We start from the raw sequence: 24,391 nt of genomic DNA, 5'->3' as shown, positions 1-24,391 counted from the left end.
AAAGCACATTAAATATTGCTCAAACCTACCATATTTCACCAAATTTAAGATGCCATCAATCTTTTTTTTTTTTATTAGTTTCAGGTGTACAAGACAAGGTAATACTTAGACGTTCATCATTTATATCCCTCACACTGTGAACACCCCTCCCCCCATCCATTATCCCTCTGACCTCACACCGAGCCATCACATTATATATATAAAATTATAGTTGGCATTCATTAATGTTTAGCTTCTGGTGTACAATGCCATGATCAGGCATCCACATTATCTCTGAGGTGGTCTCCCAAATAAGATGCATGTCCATCGGATACCCAACAAAATCTTTACAACATTATTGAATAAGTTCCCCAAATTAATTTTCAGAAAACCCTGAGGCCACCTTGTGGTTACCAGCTGCTTCCTAATCCCTTCACTTTTCCCCTTATCCCCAACCCCCTCGTGCCCCCGCCCATCTAACAACTCTCGGTTTTTTCTTTGTGTCCTCAAAACTGTCTCTGATTAGTTCATTCACATATTCTTTTCTTTAGATTCCGCATATAAGTGAGATCATATGGTACTTGTCTTTCTCTTTCTGACTTATTTCACTTAACATAATGTTCTCTAGATCCATCCATGTTGTTGCAAATGATAAGATTTCTTTCTTCTTTATGGCTGCGTAATACTCCGTTGTATAAATGTACCACAGCTTCTTAATCCAGTCATCTATCGATGGGCATTTCGGTTGTTTCCATATCTTGGCTATTGTGTAAAGTGCTGCAATAAACATAGGAGTGCATACTGATTTCTGAATTGGAGTTTTGGATTTCTCCGGGTAGATGCCTAGGAGTGGAATTACTGGATCATAGGGTAGTTCCATTTTCAGATTCCTGAGATACCGCCATACTGTTTTCCATAGTGAAGATGCCATCAATCTTAAGATACATTCCAAATTCTCATGGTGATTGCAAGGCACAATCAGTTGTAAGACGCATGCTAATTTCAGAGATGTTAAATTGGAAGAAACGTGCATATTATAAAATCACTGAAATACAGTTCCTCTGTAACTTTATCTCTCATCATTGTAATACAATCTATTTTCTAATATTTCTAATCATTAATACCTCGCTGTTCCCTGAAAAAGACTCCGACTGTAAATGTAAAGTTCTTTCCCTACTTCTTTAGCCTGGCAAACTCCCATTCATCTTTTTAAAATTTCTCACATTCCTAATTTCTCTTAGGAAATCCTCTCTGCCCAACTACTACTCAAGGGTTCCAGTGGAAAGTTGCATAAGCTGTCCCCTGCACAACTCCAGAGAGTGCTGTTCACAATGTGAAAGACAGCTCCTAGAGTTGTGTATTAAGTAAGACATTGCTGCCCACCCACCTTCCTTCCCCCTAGGTGCTATAATTTCTTTCATGAACTTTTTAATTGAGTTTAGGGGCTGCTTTGTACTTTATCTCCATCAACTGATCTCAATCAGTTAGAAATAAAGGGTAAAGATTTTTTTAAATCACAATTACATTTGTATTTTCAATGGCTAACATATGATAATTACATGGGATTTAAGTGAGTCTAGATTTTGACCTTTCTATCAACAAACTGCTGCTTCTCTCAGACTCGTATAGATCAGGGCTCGGTCTAGAGTACAGTTGGATTTTAAAGGGACTTACATCAAAGGTAAAATGATCAAAAACTAATTCAAATAGGTTGTGATAAGTTAAAAATGAATATTGTACTTCCTAGAGCAATCACTAAATGATAGTACAATTACGTATTGCTAAAAAATCCAATAGAGGATATAAAATGAAAAACTAAAATATACTCAATTTAGGGGGAAAAAGGAAGGAAAGACAAAAACAACATATAGGATAAATGGAAAACAAAAAGATGGTATCCTTTAACCCAACCATATTAGTAATTACATTAAATGCAAATAGATTAAACACTCTAATTAAAAGATAAAGATTGTCACTCTGGATTTTAAAAAATTAAATGCTATTCACTAGAGATACACTTTAACTACAAGGATACAGAAAGTTCAAAGACAAAAGGTTGGGTAAAAAGGTATACCCTACAAACACTAATCATAAGAAAACTGCAGTGGCTATAGTAATATCAGACAAGGTAGATTTTAAAACAAAGGTTATCGCCAGATATAAAAGGATTTCATAAAAATAAATAGGTCAGTTCAAGAAAAGAAATAGCTTCAAAATACATGGGGGAGGAGAGGAATTGAGAAAATAAAATAGACAAATGCACAATCTTAATTTTAACACCCCTTTCAGTAATTGGTAAAACAGACAGATGCAAAAATAAGTAGAAATCGCACTACTGGACACTTATCCTAGAGAAATGAAAACTTAGGTTTACACAGAAACTTGTACACAAATGTTCATTAACAGCTTTATTTGAAATTGTGAAAAAAATTAGAAACAATCAAAATATCTTTCAACAGGTGAACGGGGAAACAAATTATGGTATACTTATACAATTGACTGATACTTAGTGATAAAAAGGAATGAACTGGGCTGGCCCGGTGGCTCAGGCGGTTGGAGCTCCGTGCTCCTAACTCTGAAGGCTGCAGGTTAGATTCCCACATGGGCCAGTGGGCTCTCAACCACAAGGTTGCCAGTTCAACAAATCGAGGCCCCCAAGGGACGGTGGGCTGTGCCCCCTGCAACTAGCAATTAGCAACCGCAACTGGACCTGGAGCTGAGCTGCGCCCTCTACAACTAAGACTGAATTGATAACGACTTGGAAAAAAGTCCTTTTTTAAAGATTTTATTGGGGAAGGGGAACAGGCCTTTATTGAGGAAGAGTGTGTACTTCCAGGACTTTTTTCCAAGTCAAGTTGCTGTCCTTTCAGTCTTAGTTGTGGAGGGCGCAGCTCAGCTTCAAGTTGTTATCGGGTCTTATATTAATTTTTGCTCCAAAAGACACATTAGAGCTGATGGTCCAGCTAGGTCTTGTTTTCGGGGAAACACGGTATGTTAAAGGCTACACAAATCTGGGCATGATAAAATTTCATGGAACTATACACCACCACGCCAATAAAAAACCAGTGCATGCAAAATCTGAAGAAATTATAATAGCATCTGTAGTCAACTTAAAAGTACTATATCAACATCAATTTCCTGATTTTGGTAATATACTATAGTTATATAATAAGATTTATCACTGGGGGAAGTTGGATGAAGAGCGCACATCAACTCTCTATACTATTTTGCAACTTTGTGAGTCTTAAAGTATTTCAAAAGAAAGAAAAAGGATAGCAAAAAAATGTTTAAAAAACAATTTGAATGACATCACTGTGTAATCAAGACCTCCAAAAATTCCTCTTCCATAAAAACAAGAACACTAGCAAAAACTATGAAAATCAATTTTTGCAGAACTTTAAATATTAAACAATCTGCTTGTAACAATCCAAAGTGCTTTTTTTTTTCTTATGGCTGAATCTCAGTAAAGACAGCAAGCTTTGTGGCATTTTAACTTGCCCTATCCCATCCCCATCTCCCAAGCTCCATGGCAGCCTTAAAAAGCAATAGCCCACAAACACAGTGGAAACCAGGAGCCCAGCAGCCATTGGAAGGGTCAGAACAGGATTAGAGCTCTTTCAAAGCCCCATTTTTAGAGAACTGCTATTATTTGAGCTTACTGGCAGTTCCCAAAAAAGGCCACTCCTAAGGAAGGCTTCTCTTAATTTTTTTCTTTTAACAGTGAAAAAATTTTGTATTTAGAATTAGCCAGCTGGACTCAGTTTAGATGATCCCGATTTTGTTGGCAAGATCCAAAGCATCAGTCAGGAGCCAGTCAAACACATGCCTTCTCTCCATCAGGACTGATCAGGGTGTTGACCTTGGCCACGTCAATGTCATAGAGCTTCTTCCCAGCCTGTTTGATCTGGTGCTTGGTGGCCTTGACATCCATAATGAACACAAGTGTATTGTTGGCTTCTATCTTCTTCATGGCTGACTCGGTAGTTAGGGGGAATTTGGTGATGGCCTAGTGGTCAAGCTTGTTTCTCCTGGGGGCGCTTCTTCCAAGGATGTTTGGGCTGCCTCCAGGGCTGCAGTGTCTTGGGCCTTCGGAAGGCGGGTGACGTTCAGATCTTCTTTTTTGTGTGGCTGTGAACACCTTTCAGGACTGCTTTCTTTGCCTTCAAAGACTTTGCTTTGGCTTCGGCTTTGGGAGGCGCAGGGGCTTCCTTCTTCGCTTTTGGTGCCATCTTTGTGGGGAAAAAGGGAAGTCTTCTCTTTTTTTTTTTTTTTTTTATTAGTTTCAGGTGTACAAGACAAGGTAATACTTAGACGTTCATCATTTATATCTGTCACACTGTGAACCCCCCTCCCCGCATCCATTATCCCTCCGACCTCACACCGAGCCATCACATTATATATATAAAATTATAGTTGGCATTCATTAATGTTTAGCTTCTGGTGTACAATGCCATGATCAAGCATCCACATTATCTCTGAGGTGGTCTCCCAAATAGGACGCATGTCCATCGGATACCCAACAAAATCTTTACGGGAAGGCTTCTCTGAATTTAAACTGACTCAGAGCTTGCCCAGTGCTGACAGCCTTTTCCCCAGGAGTATTCGTCAAAAACTATCAGCTGTCTGAAGCAGATGGGGCAAACAACAAGCTAGCCAAAAAGTTTAAAAGGAAAAGTGGGGACATGAGAAGTCCGTAAGGGGTTTTAGAAAGTTCTGCATATTCCTGATTGTCTAGAATGCCCGGTACATGAGCCCACATTGTCTAGAATGCCCGGTGTGGGCATTCTAGGAATATCTAGGAATACAGGGCTGTGGGCATGCTGAGGACCGGAAGAATTCCTACACAATCATTTCTGAGCGTGAGGCACTACACAAGCAGGAAATGAAGGCTATGGCAGAGTTGTTAAGCCTAACTGAATGTTGAAGATATGCTTCAACAAGCACACAGAGTCTCTCAGCAAAGATTGGGAGTCAATAACAAATACCGGCAAAAATGTGAAGAAACTACAATCCTCATACACTACTACTAGAAATGTAAAATGATACAGTCAGCTTGGGGAAAAAAGTTTGGCAGTTCTTCAAAAAAAAATAAAACCATAAAATTACCATTTCCCCCAGCAAGTCCACTCCTAAGTATATATCCAGAAAAAATGAAAACATGTGACAAAACAAAAACTTAAACATGAATGTTTATGGCAGCATTATTCATAATAGACAAAAAAGTAGAAATAAAAATATCCATCAACTGATGAATGGATAAACAAAATGTGGTGTATACACACAAAAGAATATTATTCGGCCATAGACATGCATGCATGCAACGACATAGATGAACTTTGAAAACTATACTCAGTGAAAGAAGCCAGACGCAAAAGCCCAAATATTTTATTACTGCACTTATGTAATGTCCAGAATATGGCAAATTCAGAGAGATAAAGTATAATGGATTAGTGGTTGCCATGGATGGGCGGGGGAAATGGAGTGACTACTAACAGATACGAGATTTTGTTTTTGGGTGATGAAAGTGTTCTGGAATTAAATAGTGGTGATGGTTGCACAACTTTGTGAATAAACTAAATATCACTGACCTGTAAGTTTAAAATGGTAAATATTATGGTATGTGAATTAATCACAATTAAATAACAATAACTAATAATAAATTAATAGAACAAATTAAATACCTAACTGGTATTTATAGAACACTACACCCAACAATTGCAATATTCATTTATTTAATAAAAGATGTGCAAAAACATATACACTGAAAACTTCAAAATATTATTGAGTGAAATTCAAGACTTCAAAAACACATGTAACGTTCACCAAAATAGACCATAAGCTAGGCCATTAAACAAACCTCAGTAGATACAAAAGGAATGAAATCATGAACATATTCTCTCTAGATAGATATAGATATATAGATATATATAATACAGATGTGCTTACAATGTATAAATAATATATTCTCCAAACATCATGGAATTAAACTGGAAATCTAAATAACTGAAAAATTCCCAAATATTTAGAAATTGAACAATAAACTTCTAAATGACCTGTGGATCAAAGAAATCACAATAGAAATTAGAAAATAATTTGCACTGAACAATAGAAATTAGAAAATAATTTGCACCGAACATGCATATCAAAATCTGCATGACGTGCAACAACATGGATGGACCTAAAGAACATTATGTTAAGTGAAATAAGTCAGACAGAGAAAGACAAATATCATATGATCTCACTTATATGCGGAATCTAAAGAAAAGAATAGATGAATGAACTAATCAGAAACAGTTTTGGAGACAAAGAGGAAAAACTGAGGCTTGCTAGATGGGCGGGGGAGGGGGATAAAGGGGAAGGTGAGGGGATTAGAAAACAGTGAGTAACCACAAGATGGCCATGGGGTTTTGAAAATTAATTTGGAGAATGTAATCAATAATGTTGTAAAGATTTTGTAGGGTATCCGATGGACACGTGTCCCATTTGGGAGACCACCTCAGGTTTGATGTAGATGCCTGATCACTGCACTGTACACCTGAAGCTGAACAATAATGAATGCCAACTATAATTTTATTTACATATATATGTATGTATATACTTACAAGAAGTGGAGTACAGCATTAGGAATAGAGACAGTGGAAATGTAATGGCTCTGTGCAATGTCAGAGGGATAGTGGTTGGGGGGAGGAGGGTTCACACAGTGCGAGGGATATAAATGATAAACGTCTAAGTATTACTTTGTCTTGTGCACCTGAAACTAATAAAACAAAAATCTGCATGACATAGTTAAAGAAATACTTACAGGGCAACATTTTATATATAAAATACATATATTAGAAAAAAAAGGTTTAAAATCCATTATCTAAACCTCTAAATCAAAAAAAACAGAAAAAGCAAATCAAATCCAAAACAGTAGAAACAAGGAAGCAAAAAGATGAGAGCCAAAATAAATTAGAAAACAAATTACCAAAATAAAAGTTCAACAATACCAAAATATGGGTTTTTTTAAAAGATTAATACAATTGGTAAACCACTAGCAGGACTGATCCAAAAAGGTTTTTAAAAACAGAAAACACCAATATCAGGAATGAAAAAGCGGGACATAAAACAGTTCCTATAGGCAATATATTAAGGGAATATTATGAGCAATTTTATAACATCTTGATCATGTAGGATAAATTTCTTTAAAAATGCAACATCCCAAAACTGACACAGGAAAAAAATGAAAAATTTGAATAGTCATATATCAGTTAAAGAAATTAAATTTGTATTTTGAAACCTTCCATCCCTTTACCCAAAAACATTCCAGGCTCAGATGGCTTCAATGCTGAATTCTATCAAAAATTTAAAAAAACAATACCAATTTTACAAAGCTATAATAATTAAGACAGTGTGGTACTGACATAACAATATACAAATCGGTCAATAGAGTGAGTCCAGGAAAAGACCTACACTTTTCTAATCAATTGATTGAGAAACCCTTACAACACAGCAAAAAACTAGTTTAAAATGGATCATAGACCTAAATGTGAAAACTAAAACTATAAACCTTCTAGAAGAAAACACTTACAGTTTTACAACTCTGGGATAGGGTAAGGAAAATTTTCTAAGAACACGAAAGGTAATAACCATAAAATAAAATAAATCAAACCAATGAATTCGACTTAATCAAAATTTGAAAGTTTTGCTCCCAAAAAATTGTTAAGAAAATGGAACTGGCATAGCTCAGATAGGGAGAAAGTATTTGCGCTCTGTGTGTGTGTGTGTGTGTGTGTGTGTGTGTGTGTGTGTGTGTGTGTGTAAAATCTGACAAATAACTTGTATCCAGAATACAAAAAGAACCACAAACCATCAACAACAAAAAATATCAAAATATAAGTAAACAACTTGAACTTACAGTCAAAAGAAAAGTAAACTGTTACATATGGTCATCCTATCTATAAGCTAGCTTTGCTATTTGAAAATAAAAATCCATACTTATGGTCTATTACATTTTTTTTTTTTTTTTTTTTTTTACAGAATAATTTTGTCATCTGAAAAATGACCTTTATTCCGCCTATTCATCCCTCCTAGCCTCCCCCTGAACCCACGGCAACTCCTGATCTTTTTACCATCTCTGGCCTATTTTTTAATAACGATTTAAAATCAAGTAGGTATGAAGAGGTAGACACATGATTATTAACCAATGTTACAGGAAAGGGTTAACATTCAGTCTAGATAATCATTTTGGTTCCATTTTTATCTTTGACAGTTCTGGTTAATGTAGCAATACTGTGGCTGGAAAAATTTGGAGTTAGAAAACCTTGTATGCTTTTCAAACAAAGATGACCTATTTATAAATATGAATATTAACAGCTGACAACATTGTACAGTTCTGTAAGAGGATTCCTGTTTTAGTTCAAAATATTTTATAAACGAAACAATTTCATTTCATTTCAAAGTTCCCTTGCCTCATTAACAAGTCCCATAGCATAAAAAAGTTTGTCCAGTAATCTGAAATTTACAATTCTTACAAAAGACACAAGTCCTGAAATGAGTTTGAAAATTCTGTTTAAAGGCTCTTAAAGAAACCACCTCAACAAAGTAAGGCAGTTTCAATCTTAGCCAGATTTTAGTCTCCACATGAATGTTTTCCATCTGAGTGGCTTGGCAGATCATGTTGGACGCATCTCAAAAGTCTTGAGTGTTAGGAGAAAAATACCCCAAGACCCCACCCACAGCCCACATAAATTTCCAACGTTGGCCAGCCCATAGAAGTGGTTCCAGAACCATCATGAAGGGCACAGTCATGTCCAGTCCCAGAATAGTCTTTGGCCAAATCTGACCTGTCTGGGCAAGCCAAAAGATAGGGCTCCTTAATTCTATAGGAAACAGTCCTGTCTCCCTAGCTCATTTTTTCAGTCTTCCCTGGCACAAACACAAGCTGTAAGCAATACCCAAAACCAAACTAAGCACTGATGTTAGGAAAACAGGCAATATTGGCATTTTGAAATAGTGTTGCTCAGTAAAAAGTACTTAAAATAGGAGTCAGAAAAATCTATCTCAAGCTCTACCACTGCCTAACTAGGACACAGCATTTCACTTTGGGTCTCAAGGTCCAGTAAAGTAAAAGCCTCGCTAAGATTCTGTTCTAGTTCTCTCACTCAAAGTTATCCAGTGTCTCCTGAATTTAACTCAAGTATCAACTTTTCTGCTGGGCCAATTAAAAATGACAAAAGAGGGGCCAACCCAGTGGCTCAGGCGGTTAGAGCTCCATGCTCCTAACTCCGAAGGCTGCTGGTTCGATTCCCACATGGCCCAGTGGGCTCTCAACCACAAGGTTGCCAGTTCAATTCCGAGTCCCGCAAGCGATGGTGAGCTCCGCCCCTGAACTAAGATTGAACACCGCACCCTGAGCTGAGCTGCTCCCGGAGGGCTCAGTTGGTTCGAGCACGGGCTCTCAACCACAAGATTGCCAGTTCAATTCCGAGTCCCCCACGGGATGGTGGGCTGCGCCCCCTGCAACTAGCAACAGCAACTGGACCTGGAGCTGAGCTGCGCCCTCCACAACTAAGACTGAAAGGACAACAACTTGAAGCTGAACAGCACCCTCCACAACTAAGACTGAAAGGACAACAACTTGACTTGGAAAAAAGTCCTGGAAGTACACACTGCTCCCCAAAAGTCCTGTTCCCCTTTCCCAATAAAATCTTTAAAAAAAAAAATGACAAAAGCATCAATTAATCAAATATGTTCTATCATTTCCCAAATGAAAACCAGTTAGAATCTAATAACACAACCAAGGATAAAAGTTGTTATTCAAGGATAATCGGTTTCAGAGGCTGTAAATTTAGACTCTTCATTGGTAATGATGAAGAATACAAATAATGAAAGTTCAAAGACAGTATCTCCAGCCAAATTCATTAAAAAAAAAATCTCTTGATTTAAATCATTATTTAGGAATTCCTAATAGTTGAATGCCACACTAGAAAGGGCATTGAACCAGGTGTTCACAGATCTGGGTTCTCGTTCAAGTAATGCAACTATTTGTCTAAACTTGAACAAATCACAGTATCTCTTGGCTTCCATTTCTTCTGCTTTAAAATGAAGGAATCAGATAGGTAAGTTTGCTTCCTGTTTAAAAATGTAAGATTTAAACATTTCTTTTCAGATGACACCATTCTCTACAGGGCTATGTTGCTTTTAACAAGAAGAGAATAATGCATTTATAAAATGCTTTAAAATGTACAAGTACTTTCATGCCTACACAAAAACACTGTGGGGTACATATTCGTATCACCATCATTGAGTATTTCACTAAAAAAAACATCCAGAGAAGAAAAAGAGAGAAGGAAGATCAGTAACACAGGAAAAGATCCTCAAGTAGAATGCAGATATGTTCACCACTGGTCCTCATTGGTTTCCAATCCTATATTCTGCCAGTCATTGCAAAGGGTCACATATTACTATATTTAGCAACAACGGTTTTAAGTATGGTGTGAAAAACAACATTGGACATGAAGTCAGATTTTGATAACTTGTGACCTAGGATCACTCTCCTCACCAGTAAAACCAGGTCAATAATACCTATCTTCCAGGCTACTATTAAACCCAACACAAAATGGTAATATGCCTAACACAGTTGTGAAAATGAAGGTATGCTATAATTGCATTAAATGCAGTCCTCAATGGGAACTGGCTGGTGATTATCAACTCACTCAAAACTGTCACCACATACATAGTTGCTTTTCTTCAGTTGTCTCCCCGCCTACTCCTGTACCTCAATTATCAAGTTTCTTGGAGGACTAGAGGAAAGCAAAACAGTTGTTACTACAGTTGCCTCTCACAATACTTTGGAATTTTTGTCCATAGAGGTAGCTTTTTCAAGAAATTTAAGTAGTATATTGTTTCTATAAAGGCATCATGCAAAGCACTAGATCGTGGAATTTGGATTCAATTCCTACCTCTGCCACTAACTGATTTTGCATAAGGCACTCACTCAACTTTTCTTGGTCTGTTTCCTTAGGTGTAAATGTGGAAGCTGATTTGGATAACATTTAAAAATCTTTTTTTCAAGTCATGTCTCTATAGTTTAAGACTGTAAAATGCAGACTAACATCTGAAGAAACAGCATAAATGTAATTTTATTAGCAGTTATGTACCCTTCCATAATAAGTCAAATAAGGCTGGTGTCAACCTTTAAATCAGTCTTGTGAACAAAACAACCATTCAAACCCTACATTAAAATATGCATCTTACTATTATTTGCTAAGTAGCCAAAGCTTTAGATTTGGGTGTTTCCCCAATGAAGAATAGCCAGGAAGACAAGGGTCAATTAAAACTCAGTCCACTCAGAACTGACTCTTAACATAGAAAGTTAATTGACCCACACACTTAATTAGCAGCAGGTTCCAATGATGAGAATGGAGTGGGAAGAGGGGAAATTAAGTTTAACTCCTAATTCATCCTAAACTACTGTTAGCATTAAAAGCTAGACTTACACACCCCGATGTAATTGACTGTAAAACCTTTCCATATGGGTCTCCATATATCAGCACCTGAATTTCTCCTTCTGCATAATGAGGTAAGTACTCTGTCTATGTTAGGATAGAATCACGCAATTTAAGAAAAAGAATCTGTATTCAAGTTCAGCACAGTTGCTTACCTTACCTTATCTTACCTGAGGGTTAGCTTCTCAGGCCATCTCTTAAATATTGTGTAGTCAAAATAACCACTGAGAAACTGTTAAATCCCCAGGACTTAGGCTGCTGGGAGCTCATAAAAATAAATAAATAAATAACCATTTTATTCTCTTCCCATTTGTGCTGGGGCCTCCCTTTCTCTGGGACAGTGAAGGCTAAAGTCTACTTTAAAAGAGGTCAGAACGCTGGGTAAATATGGCAGTTTATCTCTTTTTTGTAAGTAGTTGCATTAGCACAAGTTAAACATTCAGTCAATGATACACAATGATACACAAAAATTGGACAGGCCCATTATCTGTCATCGTTAACAAAGAAGAATCTTCAAAACTCTGGAAGAGCGATTGGGGGGAAATCGCCTGTTTATTGCTTTCATTATATTTCATTACCATCTGACGTTTCACTTGTGACTCGCAGAAAAAGTAGGTAAACAGATGTTGCCTTTGGGAATCAGCGTACTAATTCCAGTCATAAGCAAACATGTTAAGGACATACAATTCCATGATTTGGGGGCAATCTACCTGCATCAGAGAAAAGCCAACTTTGCAGGTCTGCTCATGGCTTACCAATGAAGTTCTGTCAGAAAGCATGACACGCAGGCATAGTGACACACGGAGCACGTCACACTTCCTCAGGCCCTGGGTCACCCCTGGGGAATTAAAGGTAGCTAGCTACATTTTGCATGAGAAATTCAGTACACACACAAGCAAGCTCTGGAATCTGGGCGAGGGTCACCTCGGCAGTGCGGCTACTTACAAGACTCCACCATGTGCCACAGACCCAAAAACTTCTGGAGAAAGCAGAAATGACCAAATGAAAAGTGCAGGCAGCACCTCCAACATGAGGAGGACCGGTGGCACTGGGAGGCTCCAGACCACCCAAGAAGGGGCGACAGTCCTTAGGCAGTCAGGAAGCTATCGCCTAGCAAGCAAGCAGTTTTGGCTCTCGCCCTTTCTCATTACCTGACGGACGTCATGGCTTCACCTTCCTGCCCCACGCCAAAAGCGCTCGCGTCCGATGCTCTGCGTCCGCACGGGCAACAGAAGCAGCAGCAGGTACCACAGCAACTGCTCCTTTGCTCAGGGACTCAGCCACTGGGAACGCGTCCTCATACACCCCGAGTGCGGGCGGCCCCCGCCCTGCCGGCCCCACGCGCTGATTGGCCGCTCCCGCAGGGGGCGGGTGCTCCGCCCCGGACCCGCGGCCGGAGATGAGCCCCAGGCACCGCCGGCCAAGGAGAGCCGCCCGCGCGTCTGCTGCCCGCTCTCTGGCGCGCGGGCTAGCGGGCTGGCTAGCGGGCGCGGTGGCCATCTTGAGTCCTACTAACAGTGTTCCCCCCACTCACTATTTACTGGACATGAGGTCGGATGCCCGCCTCAAAAATGGCCGCCCCGACTGGCAAGCGATCTATCAGTCACATGGCCCTGGTCTACCTAGGCGAACTCTGGTCGCTTGAGCCGGACATGGAACAGAGACGCTCTCAGCGCACTCTTCGGGGATGGGGTTCAACAGCCTGCAGAACCCACCCGCAGAAGAAAAGCAGCAGTTGTCTGGGAAATCTCAGCCGGGGGAAATTCAAACACGTGGCAACAGCAGCACCATATGTTAAATTCGAACTCGCAGCTTTGAGAGTCAATTGCTGAGTTCGGTGATTCTCAAATTCTCTTGGACTTCAGAAACACTTAAAACAGCTTATTTAATATGGAAGTGTCAGGGACTCATTGTCAACTTTGTGAATCAGAATCTAGAAGGGTGAGGCCCAGACGTTGGTATTTTTAACGAACGTGCCCAGGTGATCCAGGTACACATATAGAGTTTAAATAAAACCTCTTGGCCAAACAAGCCCACTATCCCACTTGCCACGCTTGTCAGATTACCTCACTTTTCTGAAGTGTGCAGTGCTCTGAAGCAAGCATCTAATACCATAGGGGGGAAAAGTTGGAAGGACCCTAACCTAACTCCTTACAATATAGAGAGGTTAACGGGGTAAACTGATTCTGAACCACTAATGAAAGTCAGGTAAGTTCATTCCTACTGCAGCAAGGATGGGGAAGAAGGGGGCAGAGATCAGTAAATGCGTTATGACTTAAATAGCTTTTCTTTATTCCCTCTTTATTCTCCGATAATATTTATGTTAACAAGACTTCCAACTGCCAGTGGCATTCATTTACTGACCGTATAGGATGGTGATCAATTCCAAGGTCTGAAATCAGTTGCATTAGAAACACAACTCAACATCATATGATATTGAATGTGGCTAATGTGACGAAAAGAAATGAATTTTTAATTTAATTTTAGTTTACATTTTAAAACCAAAGCAATATAAAATATTTTTCCGTTAAACACAATTTGGTTTTCATTGGACTGCATTTCCTCTTTTAACTGTTGAAACTTTTGCATCTAAATTGAGACAACGTAAATATGAAATACCCGATTTTTCAAGACTTAGTACAAAAATATATAAAATGTCTCAATAATTTTATATTGATTACATATTGATATAAAATTTTGCTACATTGGGTTAAATAAAGTATATTAAGATTAAACCGTTTCTTTTTATTTTTTTAATGTGGCTACTAGAAAATTTAAAATTATATGCATCTTTCATTATATTTCTAATGGAAAGTGCTCTTCTACTAAGTTAGCCTTGCTTCTTTTTTGACCTATCATTGCCCCTGTGACCAAACAATTATGTCCACAAAATGAAATTAGCAGGGACACCAGTTTATACATACCTATGGTTCCTTGCTAACCATATAAAACATCAAATATTCCAAAAAAATTAAAGTTTCCTTCAAAAATGCTTTTTTTTTTTTAGCACTGTTCTCTTTAATTTGGGAAATGTCTCTCCAGAATGAAACCATGGACTATAAATCTGATGATGTGTTCAGTCCATGACAAATGGCTGTTAAAAACAGAGCTATACTTAGCTGATTGAGACTTTGATCAAATGCTCACAAGCAGAATCAGTCTATGTATTGTTCCCCTGGATTTAAACAGGATCTAAATCAAAGAAGCAAAATATAGCAATTTGAAATGGTGGAGACACTGACTAATTCAACAGTTTCCCTCCTCCTCTTACGGAAAATGTTAATAACCCACAGAACTAAAAGTCAAACCAGGAATAATCGTTACAAAGGATTTCAAAGCCTCATTGTAACTTTTAACATGGGATGTAGTATGGTGTTTCTCAAACTTTAATATGCATACACATCACTTGAGGGATCTTGTTAAAATAAGGGTTTGACTCAGTGGTCTTTGTAGCCAAGATTGCAATTCTTTATGTACCCAGATCTCACCAATTGCGTCTGGTCTATAGGTCACACTAAGTAGAAAGATTACAAAGGAAGCAAGACACGTGGTTTGGAACTGCTTCAGTTCCTATTAGCTGTATTATCTTAGACTGTCTCTCAGTTTACCCATTACATGCTTTTTACAGCATTGATTAAAACTTGATTCTAATAAAGTGTCTAATAGAGTCTTTGGCACATGGCTTTCTAGTTAATCTAGTATGATTAACTAGAGATGTAATCACACTAGTTAAAATTACATCTCTGGAAAGCATGGTAAGAAAGCTAACATGAACTTGGCCCTGTGAAAATAAAATGCACTTTGCTCACGTCTAACATACTTTAGTAACACTCACTTTTGATTTTTTACAAGAAAGTTTTAAAACTAATTTTGGTACCAAAACAGCTAGACTTGAAACTTTTTTTTTAAACAAATATACTAAATTCTATGTCATTAAGCGAAGACAAGGGCCTGCAATATTCAATCAAAGTAAAGCCATATCACATTCAAATATTTTTCAAAAAGCTATTTTTGTTAAGTGACACTTTGCATCTAACTTAAAACTTGTAAGTGGTTTTTACATAATCAGTCAACAAAACTTGCAAAAAGTTTATTATTTTTAAATGTATATCGATACAAGTTCATTTCAGCAGGTATAGACACAAAAATGTTATTTCAGCAAAGGGGGCTCATGTGTGATTGTTCTTTCAAAGTCAATCACAAAGAGACAAAAGTAGAGACCTGTTTTTCCAGGTAAAGGGTGTTCTTGTGAATTCACAGTGCCCTTGTTTCCTCAGTCATGCTCTTTTTCTAATCTTTCCCTACCCTCTCTTCCACCCAATCTTTCCCAACACAGACACACACACACACACACACACACACACACACACACTAGCTACTATTTAAACTACTAATTACTATTTAAACTCTTTTGATCAATTTTTTAAGCAATTTATTCCAACTCTATTCTTTTTACTTTAGGGAAAAGCAGCCAAATGAAATTTTAACCTTCATTAACCTTACAATTTAAATAGTTGAACCACGATAAGTGAGTCAGAATAGTTGGCTCTTGAGAAGATAGATAGTGAAGATAGATAAGTAAATATTCTATCTACATTATCTAATCATGTAATTTAGTCTGCCGCTATGAAAACAGATAGCTAACCCCAAAACATTAAGTGCTTCTGGATAGCATAACAAGGATAGCATAACAAACATGTGCACTCACCCTATTAATCTTTTCAAAAAATGCTTCAAGCCCCAAAATCATAGCAAAGTCCTCTTCAAACACAACCAGTTTGTGCTTAAGGGTACAATAAAACAAGCTCGCGCTCTCTCTCTCTCTCTCTCTCTCTCTCTCTCTCTCTCTCTGTCTCTCTTTCTCCTTCCCTCCCTCCCTCTTTCTTTCCTTCTTTCCTTCCTTCCTTCCTTCCTTCCTTCCTTCCTTCCTTCCTTCCTTCCGTCCGTCCAGGGGGTTAAAAGAACACTTCCTTTTATTATTACTTTTTTTTTTCTGCCATCTTGGTCCATCTTCAAATCAAGCACTTTCACACATAATTAATGGGAGTTTAAATTAGCACATTTTTAGAAAGCTTTACAGCAATATGTGTCAACAATTCCATTTCTTAGGCAACTATTGTAAATAAAATAGAAAAATATGAACAAAGATTTTGTATACTCATTTCAGCATTAATAATAGCAAAAATTTGTTATATCCCAAATAACCAAAAATAGGGCAATGGTTAAATAAATTACATTAGAATGTTATGTAGCTATTATAAAATGTTTCCACAGACTTTTAAGAATGTACAAAAAATGCTCATGATGTTAAATGAAAATTGCAAAGCAAACAAAAGGTATATAGAGTATGATCTTGACTTTGTTAAAAAAATACATGCCATAATTGCACAGAAAAAAAGATTGGTAAAAAACACACCAAAATATTATTATTCTTGCTTTCTCTGAAAAGTGAGATTATGTGTAATTTTTACTTACTTATATTGATCTAGCTTATAAATTTTCTACTATATATTAGTTTTATTAGCATAAAATTTTTGTAATTACTATTGAACTTTAATTATCTTTCTGAAATGGTTTAAAAATACAAAAATTATCCCTGCTATTTATTAAAATTTGTATTTTTTTTAATCACAACCATCAAAACTATTCTTATTTTTAGAGAAACTGGGTTTATTTTATTAAGTTTCTCAACTTTTCATGTGTAAAGATTCTTTAAGACAGGAATAACAAAAACATAGTGTCTTTATGATTTTCTTGGTTAATTTTAAATCTTAACTTGACAAAAGTTAAAAGTATAAATACCACTTTTATAGCTTTGCATAGCCTTTAAGAGGCCAGCTGTCACAACATCTAATGTGGAATGTCTTCTTTGCATCTTACTTAAAAATATATCTCCTCATTTCATATTAATTAAAATACTGACCGAAATAATATTTTAAAGCAATCTATATCATATTCCAAAAAGAGAAATTTCTTAAGACTTGTCTCCCTAAAATAAGTAGTATGTCATAGCATAAATTTCAAGTGCCTAGGAATAAGGAGATGGAAATTCTGATTCTGAAACTACTGAAAAACATTATGCCCTTTGACCATCAGTTTCTTTATTTGAAACACAGGGACTTTGTTACAAGTGACATCTTGAGTCCCTTTAGTTATTACAGGACAATGAAAGGGAAAAAAACATTCACTTGTTGTTTTTAACACAAATTTGGGTTTTTTAAGAGTTGATCTGTTTTAATGCAATAAAATGCATGCAATTTTAATTAGCTTTCATTATGAACAAAGTTATTCAAAGAAACGCTGCTAAATATATTAACTCTTCCCCAGAAGGCAGAAGAGGTCTGCTATTTTTACTTCGTTTAATTATGATCTGTGGATTTTTATGTCACATTTCACTTTAACATTACATATTCAAACAGCATATAATCTTTAAATGGAACCTGACAATTTATTTCCCAGGAGAATTTGAAGAATATAATAACATTTGATTGACTGAACTTTATTTAGTAAGAATGCTTAGCAAAACTCCCTCCCAGGAACACCTACACAGTGCTTCTTTATTTTCAGTGAACTACAAATCTCTGAAACTCAAAGAAAACCTTCAATCTAAAAGTACAGGACAACAGTGCTTCCCAATTATTTATGCTGCCAAGAACATATTTTTAAATTATACAACTGAATATCACTATCATTTCATAGAAGAAAGGGCATTTTAACATAAAAAGGTATGAAGGGCATCACAGGATAAAGACTACCCCTTCCCAAGGTATTGTTGGTAATCTTATGAATTATATTTTCTATATCAAAGATTTTTCTTATTTTCACTTCACCATAGATCTGGTCTGTGGTACTTCACAAACAAGCTTTTAGGAATCATTCACTCATTAACTCCACGAATATTTAGTGAGCATCTACTACTCAAAACACTACAGATTCAGCAATAATCAAGAACATGAATTGCCCTTACAGAGCTTATTATATATTCTGGTGATGGGATATAAGTGAATAATCAAATAAACAAATGAGAACATCAAATGATCATAAGTGCTGTGCAGAGAATTAAAATCAGCAGATCAAAGCAGAGAAAGTCTTGTTAGGTTGGGCAGTCAGGGAAGGCTTCCAGAGGACAGAAGTGAATGACAAAGCCAGGTGTGGGAATAGTATTCCTGACAGCACTCAAGTGATAACTGGAAGGCCAGTGTGAAAAAAGGTGAGGGAGAGAAGAAAGGTGTGGTCAGAGCAAAAAAAACAGATTTTCCTAGCTTTTAGGAGCCTAAGAAATTTTGATTTAGTTATAAGCATGACAAGAAGCCACTGTAATTAAGCATTAAACAGAGGAATGAGGAATGACAACATCTAATTTTATGTTCAAGGACCACCCTGGTTATAATGTAGTGCATGAAGGCAGAAAGACCCAATTAGCAGTCTTTTATAATAATTCAGATGACAAACAGGACAGAAAAAAATAGGTGGACATTTTGGAGACAGAATGACAGGAGCTGCTAATGGACTAGATATGAGGGCTTAAGGAAAGGAAGGAATGAAGACTAACTCCTCCATTTTGGACTATTTGGGGTAAATGGTGCTGCCATTTACTGTGATAAATGGAGAAAGCAAGAAAGAAGCACAAAAGTCTGGAGTTCTGGGGAGAGGTCAGGGATGGAGACAGACACTTGTGAAAACAAATTTTTCTTCGCAGTCTTTCTTACTGTATAGTGCCTACTGTTTCCTATTGACAGACTAAAAATAAATGTCCAGAATGTATACGCAGTTAGTTTCATTTGAACAACACCCTAAGAGGGTAACTATTCTACCTTGGCAGTCAGCTGCTAGCAGGTAATATATAAGTAAACTAGGTAAAACGGACTGAGTGCAAATATGTGCCAGACATGGTATGTCTCTTTCAAGTACTATCCTATTTGAATTTACAACCACCTACCAGGAGATAGTTTATTATCGCCATTTTACAGAAGAAGAAATTAAAGTTCAAAGAGGTTAAACAACTTGCCCAAAGTTCACACGTTGCAGAACAGAAATCCAAAGTCTGATATTCTGACTCCAGAACGGGAGCTAATAACCACCATACATGGTGTCACTAGCGTAAGTCCAAGATAGTCTTATCTCTGTCCGAGTAAGACCTTTATAAATAGCCAAATCTCAGACCACCACATCCATCTTATGGGTGCATAAGTGACAGCTTTCTGATTAGCTGGAGCACCATATGAAATACTTTCAGAAGTTGCTTCTTTTATTTTGGTATACACTCATTCAGAGATTAAGTCTGAGCAGCCAATTTTTGTCTTTAATTTAGCCAAGACTCCTAATTGTCACCAAGAATAATTTCAGAAGATTCTTCGTGTTTAAAATTTTAACCACAACTTCATTTCTGTCAAAATCACAAGAGTGAAGTTTTTGATAAATAAAAGTTTTTTTATCTCTGTACAAGAATTTAGGGGCACACATGAGCAGCACGTAGCTAAATGTACTATTCAGCAAAGTAAATCCCCCATCCTACCCGTTCAGTTTATGTGAATCAAATTTAGGCTTCAGTAAAATTACAAATTATTTCTTATCAAAATCTTTCAAGACTCAGAAGTTGAAAACACAAATGTTCACAAAAAGTTCCACCGTAAAAAAAAAAAAAATGCACTTATTTAGTCCTTAGGTATATTCTCTTTCTAACTCCTAGTGCATACCATTTTCTATAAACTGCGCTGCCAAGAAATAAGTCCTAGCCAGACAAATCAGCTCTAATACATCTTTTGGAGCAAAAATTAATATAAGACCCAGTCTTACTTTACTATAATATAAGACCAGGTCTTATAACATAACATAACATAACATAACATAACATAACATAACAAAACATAACATAACATAACATATTACTGGGTCTTATATTAAATTTTGCTCCAAAAGATGCATTAGAGCTGATTGTCTGGCTAGATCATATCTTCAGGGAAACAGGGTAGGAGTAAAAATAAATATGGTCTTAAATTGAATATACAGTTTTAGCTGAAAAAAATGTCCTAAGAATTAATCATTTCTATTTGATTGTTATATAAATGATGGAACTGGTTTCTAAAATTTTTTCCCTTATTCAATGCTTTTGTTTTCCTCTGAGAGGGTAACAATAGGAACCAAGAGTCCCCCGGTCTCCACTGATGAGGATTGACCTAGATTTGAAGGTCCTATCTTCACTCTACCTCATGGGCAGAGGCCCATCTTCTCTCATAACCTATAGGACCAGACCCAGATGGGCACTGACTCATCTGCCTAAAGACTGACCTAAAATTGGATTTTAGGGTGCAGGGAGAAATACAGTGACATATTTACAGCAAAGCCCCTCGCCATGGAAATAGGATAGACTGTTCTGCAATGACTAGGTATTTAAAATTGAAAGAGTTGGAGGTTTATATGTTGATGGTGGTGGAGGTGGCGGTAATAATAGTCTTGGTGTTTTTGGGAAACATGGGAGGGAAAGAAGTACAAAGAGCCCACCTAAACTAATGTATATGAAAAATGTAATCTTTGAAGTGTCTTTCCTTATGTCGCACAGCAGACATTCTAAGTCAAGTGGAATTAAAACTGTCAATATAAATATATATGTAAACACACACACACACATACACACACACACACACACAGTAGCACTCCTTGGAGTGCTTTCAATGGAGATTACTTCACCCTGTTGTTACTTGATGGGATTGTGTAGTCTCTAGTGAAAAAGAAAGGATCATTAGCTTTTGGGGTGTGTTGCAATGAAGATTTCCTAATGATTCACTACGTATCTGACAGAATCAGGCATGAAGACATTAAGAATGAATTTCTGATTTCCTCAGTGGTTATAAAAGACACTCATTGAGAAGTATACTGTGATGGGACTACCAATATCAGGGTTCATACTGTATGTACATTGTACGTACATATGTAGGTATGTATGCATGCATGCATATGTAATATTCCAAAAATTGCAATTTTTATAACTAAGCATCTATAACTTAACATCCCTTTGCTAGGAATTGAGATATATATCCTCACAATGCCTATTTTATAAGTTTAAAATACACTTACATTCTCCCATTCCCATTTTACTTTTGGGTTTTAATCTTTATCTTAAAATACTGGCATTTAAACCCACAGAATTTCATTCTAAACTCTTATCCTTTGTTCATATTTTCCTCCTTAAATACTTTGAAAGAAATCTTGACTATCTTCATGTCTTCCTAGGTAGAAGAGCACTGAAGAAAACTGTGGTTTACCTGAAAAACAGAACATTTGCCAGCAGATGTAGGTCAAACAACCAGCCCAACACATTCCCAAAAAGCCAGAGGTTAAACCGAGAGGAGACACTGCTTCAAGATTTGGGATTCTAAATAGCCACAGTATGTGACAAGATAAATCCTTTTTGCTTATATCTTAAGAAATTGATGTTAATATTCCAACTATGGGAAGATAGTCTGAAATGGGCATTTCTTTAAATCCCTGTGGTTCTATCACAGGGAATAACTCTCTTCTGAAAAGCATCTTGGCTCAGGGTACAGTACACCACAAAACCTGCATTTTATAAGAGTAGATGAATTTTTTTTTTAATTGAGGTAAATTACATATAACATCATGGTAGTTTCAGGTATACAACGTAATGATTCAATATTTGTATATATTGCAAAATGTCAACTTAACAGCCTTAGTTACAAAATTTTTTTCTTATGATGAGAACTTTTAAGTTTTTAATAAAAATTTTTAATATTTTTGTTTTCTTTACTAAAGGGTGGATGTGGGGATGGAAGCATAATTCTCACTCTTTCAGGTTTCACTTCGAACCTAATAGCCTCAGATTGCCTGTTTGTGAAGGGAGGGAGTAATGAAGTCTGAATGTAGTCTTCGGGCATCATTAGATGGCAGCTCCTTTTGCATGCCAAATAGACTTTTTAGTGTTAGGTAGGAAACTTATCTTAAGACTCCATGGAAATTTTTAAACCTTAAATTATTTCTTCAAAAACCTAAAACCCTCAGTATTTCATGGAAAAATAATACACATATTTAAACTCTGAGCTCCGAAACCAAAAATAGACACATCTTCCAAAGGAGGGGGGAGATTATTAAAAGTAGCAATCATCTTTCAAAGGGCAATAACAAAATTAAAAGCTTCTATATATAATTAAGCCATGTTTCTCAAAATTATTTTACTGTAACTGTAGCATTTGAAAAACAGTTACAATTTGTTGGAGACAGGCGTCTATGTCTCCTCCCCTTCGATCTAAGCTAGGCAATGACTCCTTTGACCAATAAGGTATAGTGGGAATGCTGCTGTGCCAGATTCCAGGCTAGCCTCTAAGAGGTTGGCCAACTCCTGTCTTGGTCTTTTGGCACCTTGAGCTGCCATGTAAGAAGTCCAACTAGCAGAAACCACATGGGGAGGCCTTCGAATTACATGGAGAAGGAAAGAAGCCCAGTTGAGCCAAGCTTCCCAGCCATCCTCTCCAAAGCACTGGGCAAGTGAGTAAAGGCAACTTGAACCCTCCAGACCTGTTGTCAGCTAAATACCTCCCAGTAATCCAGTCAATACCCATGGAGCGAGCGGAACAATCAACTGGCCAATCCACGTCTGAACTCCTGATCCAGAAAATCATGATCTCTAATAAAAGGGTTATTTGAAGTTACTAAATTTGGGGATAGAAAACCAAAATCACTGTGAAAAATACATTTTGCATTGTAACCTAGTATTTTATACATATACATAACGGAAACAATGTTTCACAAAGCAATGCTTAACCCTCACCATATTCAATGCACTGATTATTTTCTATTCTATTTTCTATTTATAAAATACCAGTTGTATTACACCCAGGTTGATCCATGATGTTGTTTGAAAAGTATTTTAGTCTCTACCACTCACTTAAAGTTTGACAGAAACTTTAAAGGGACTCGGATATCCTGATTCTTAATCCAAAACTCCCTGCACCATGCTAGCAGCCCTTGGGTATTACAGGTCATAACAAGAAGCCTCTCACAAACCCTCACGCACACACCTCAGTGCTGGGTGAAAAGCTAAGATGTCTGATATTGGAGGTTATGTAGAAGAAATGAGAAATAGCTAAGAGGAATTAAGCCTTTTCCTTTTTTACCACTTCCTTTTACCTCCCCCTTCCTTTTTTACCACTTCCTTTTACCTCCCTGTTCCTATTCCCAAATATGTATTTCCCTCACACTACTTCCTTTTCGGTTATCAAGTATTATGTAATTGAGGTTTTTAAATACAAGTTTCCCCACTATCCAAAAGTAGGCTGTTCCTATGAATCCTTTTGTAAGCTGAAATGGCATAAAGGGAAGAAGCAATTACCTTAGGATACAACTTGCTAATGGATATGCAGAATAAATGGAGATAAAGCACAGAGGCTCACACAGTTCAAAGTTATGATGGCTTGACGCTGAGATGCTGAGTGTGGTTTCCGGGAAGGAGCTTGGTGGGGCCACTCTCACTGTTCAGGGTGTGTGCTGCCTCTATAATGTGTCACTACAAAACAAACTGAATGCTAGTTTTGCTTTTCGCCCTTTTTCAAAAAAGTGAAAAGCAAAAAACAAGTACTAATGTAGATTTTTCGTAAAAGCAAAATGGTGTAAAGCGATTTTTTTTTAAAGCAGGGGATACCTATATCAGTTGAATTTAATGAAATGTTATAGTCCTATTCTTAAAAGCAGGCTAACTGAACATTGATTGCATCATTTCTTTAAAAAGGTTGCTTTTTAAAAATTATTTGTATGAGGTCCAAGGCTAATTGTGACAGTAAGTCATTTTTCAATGAAAAAGTTTCTTATTTCTGCCATCTCAAATCTGGTAGAACATTTTTGTAGGATTTCAAATTACAAATAGTATTAATAGATTCACAGCTTCTTAGAAGATTATTACAAATTGTTTCATG

At 36.9% G+C, this 24,391-nt stretch overlaps 1 protein-coding gene across 6 annotated transcripts in view; it reads right to left on the bottom strand.

The window, feature by feature from the left end:
- ADK (adenosine kinase) overlaps positions 1–24,391 on the bottom strand; it is a 458,470-nt gene that overhangs the window by 420,781 nt on the left and 13,298 nt on the right. For 2 of the 6 annotated variants that reach the window (XM_081073616.1, XM_081073619.1), the window contains exon 1: positions 12,620–12,978. The exons of 3 other annotated variants lie outside the window; for them this stretch is intronic. In XM_081073616.1, the coding sequence (XP_080929742.1) occupies positions 12,620–12,633 (14 nt within the window). In that variant the 5' untranslated portion in view covers positions 12,634–12,978. Of the gene's footprint in view, positions 1–12,223; positions 12,307–12,619; positions 12,979–24,391 lie in introns of those variants that run through there. One more of the 6 variants, XM_081073617.1, reaches the window with a different exon arrangement.

The sequence above is a fragment of the Rhinolophus hipposideros genome (assembly GCF_964194185.1).
Source record: "Rhinolophus hipposideros genome assembly, chromosome: 15".
Lineage (NCBI taxonomy): Eukaryota > Metazoa > Chordata > Mammalia > Chiroptera > Rhinolophidae > Rhinolophus > Rhinolophus hipposideros.
The sequence above is the reverse complement of the archived record's forward strand: the minus strand, read 5'-3'. Positions and strand labels throughout refer to the sequence as shown.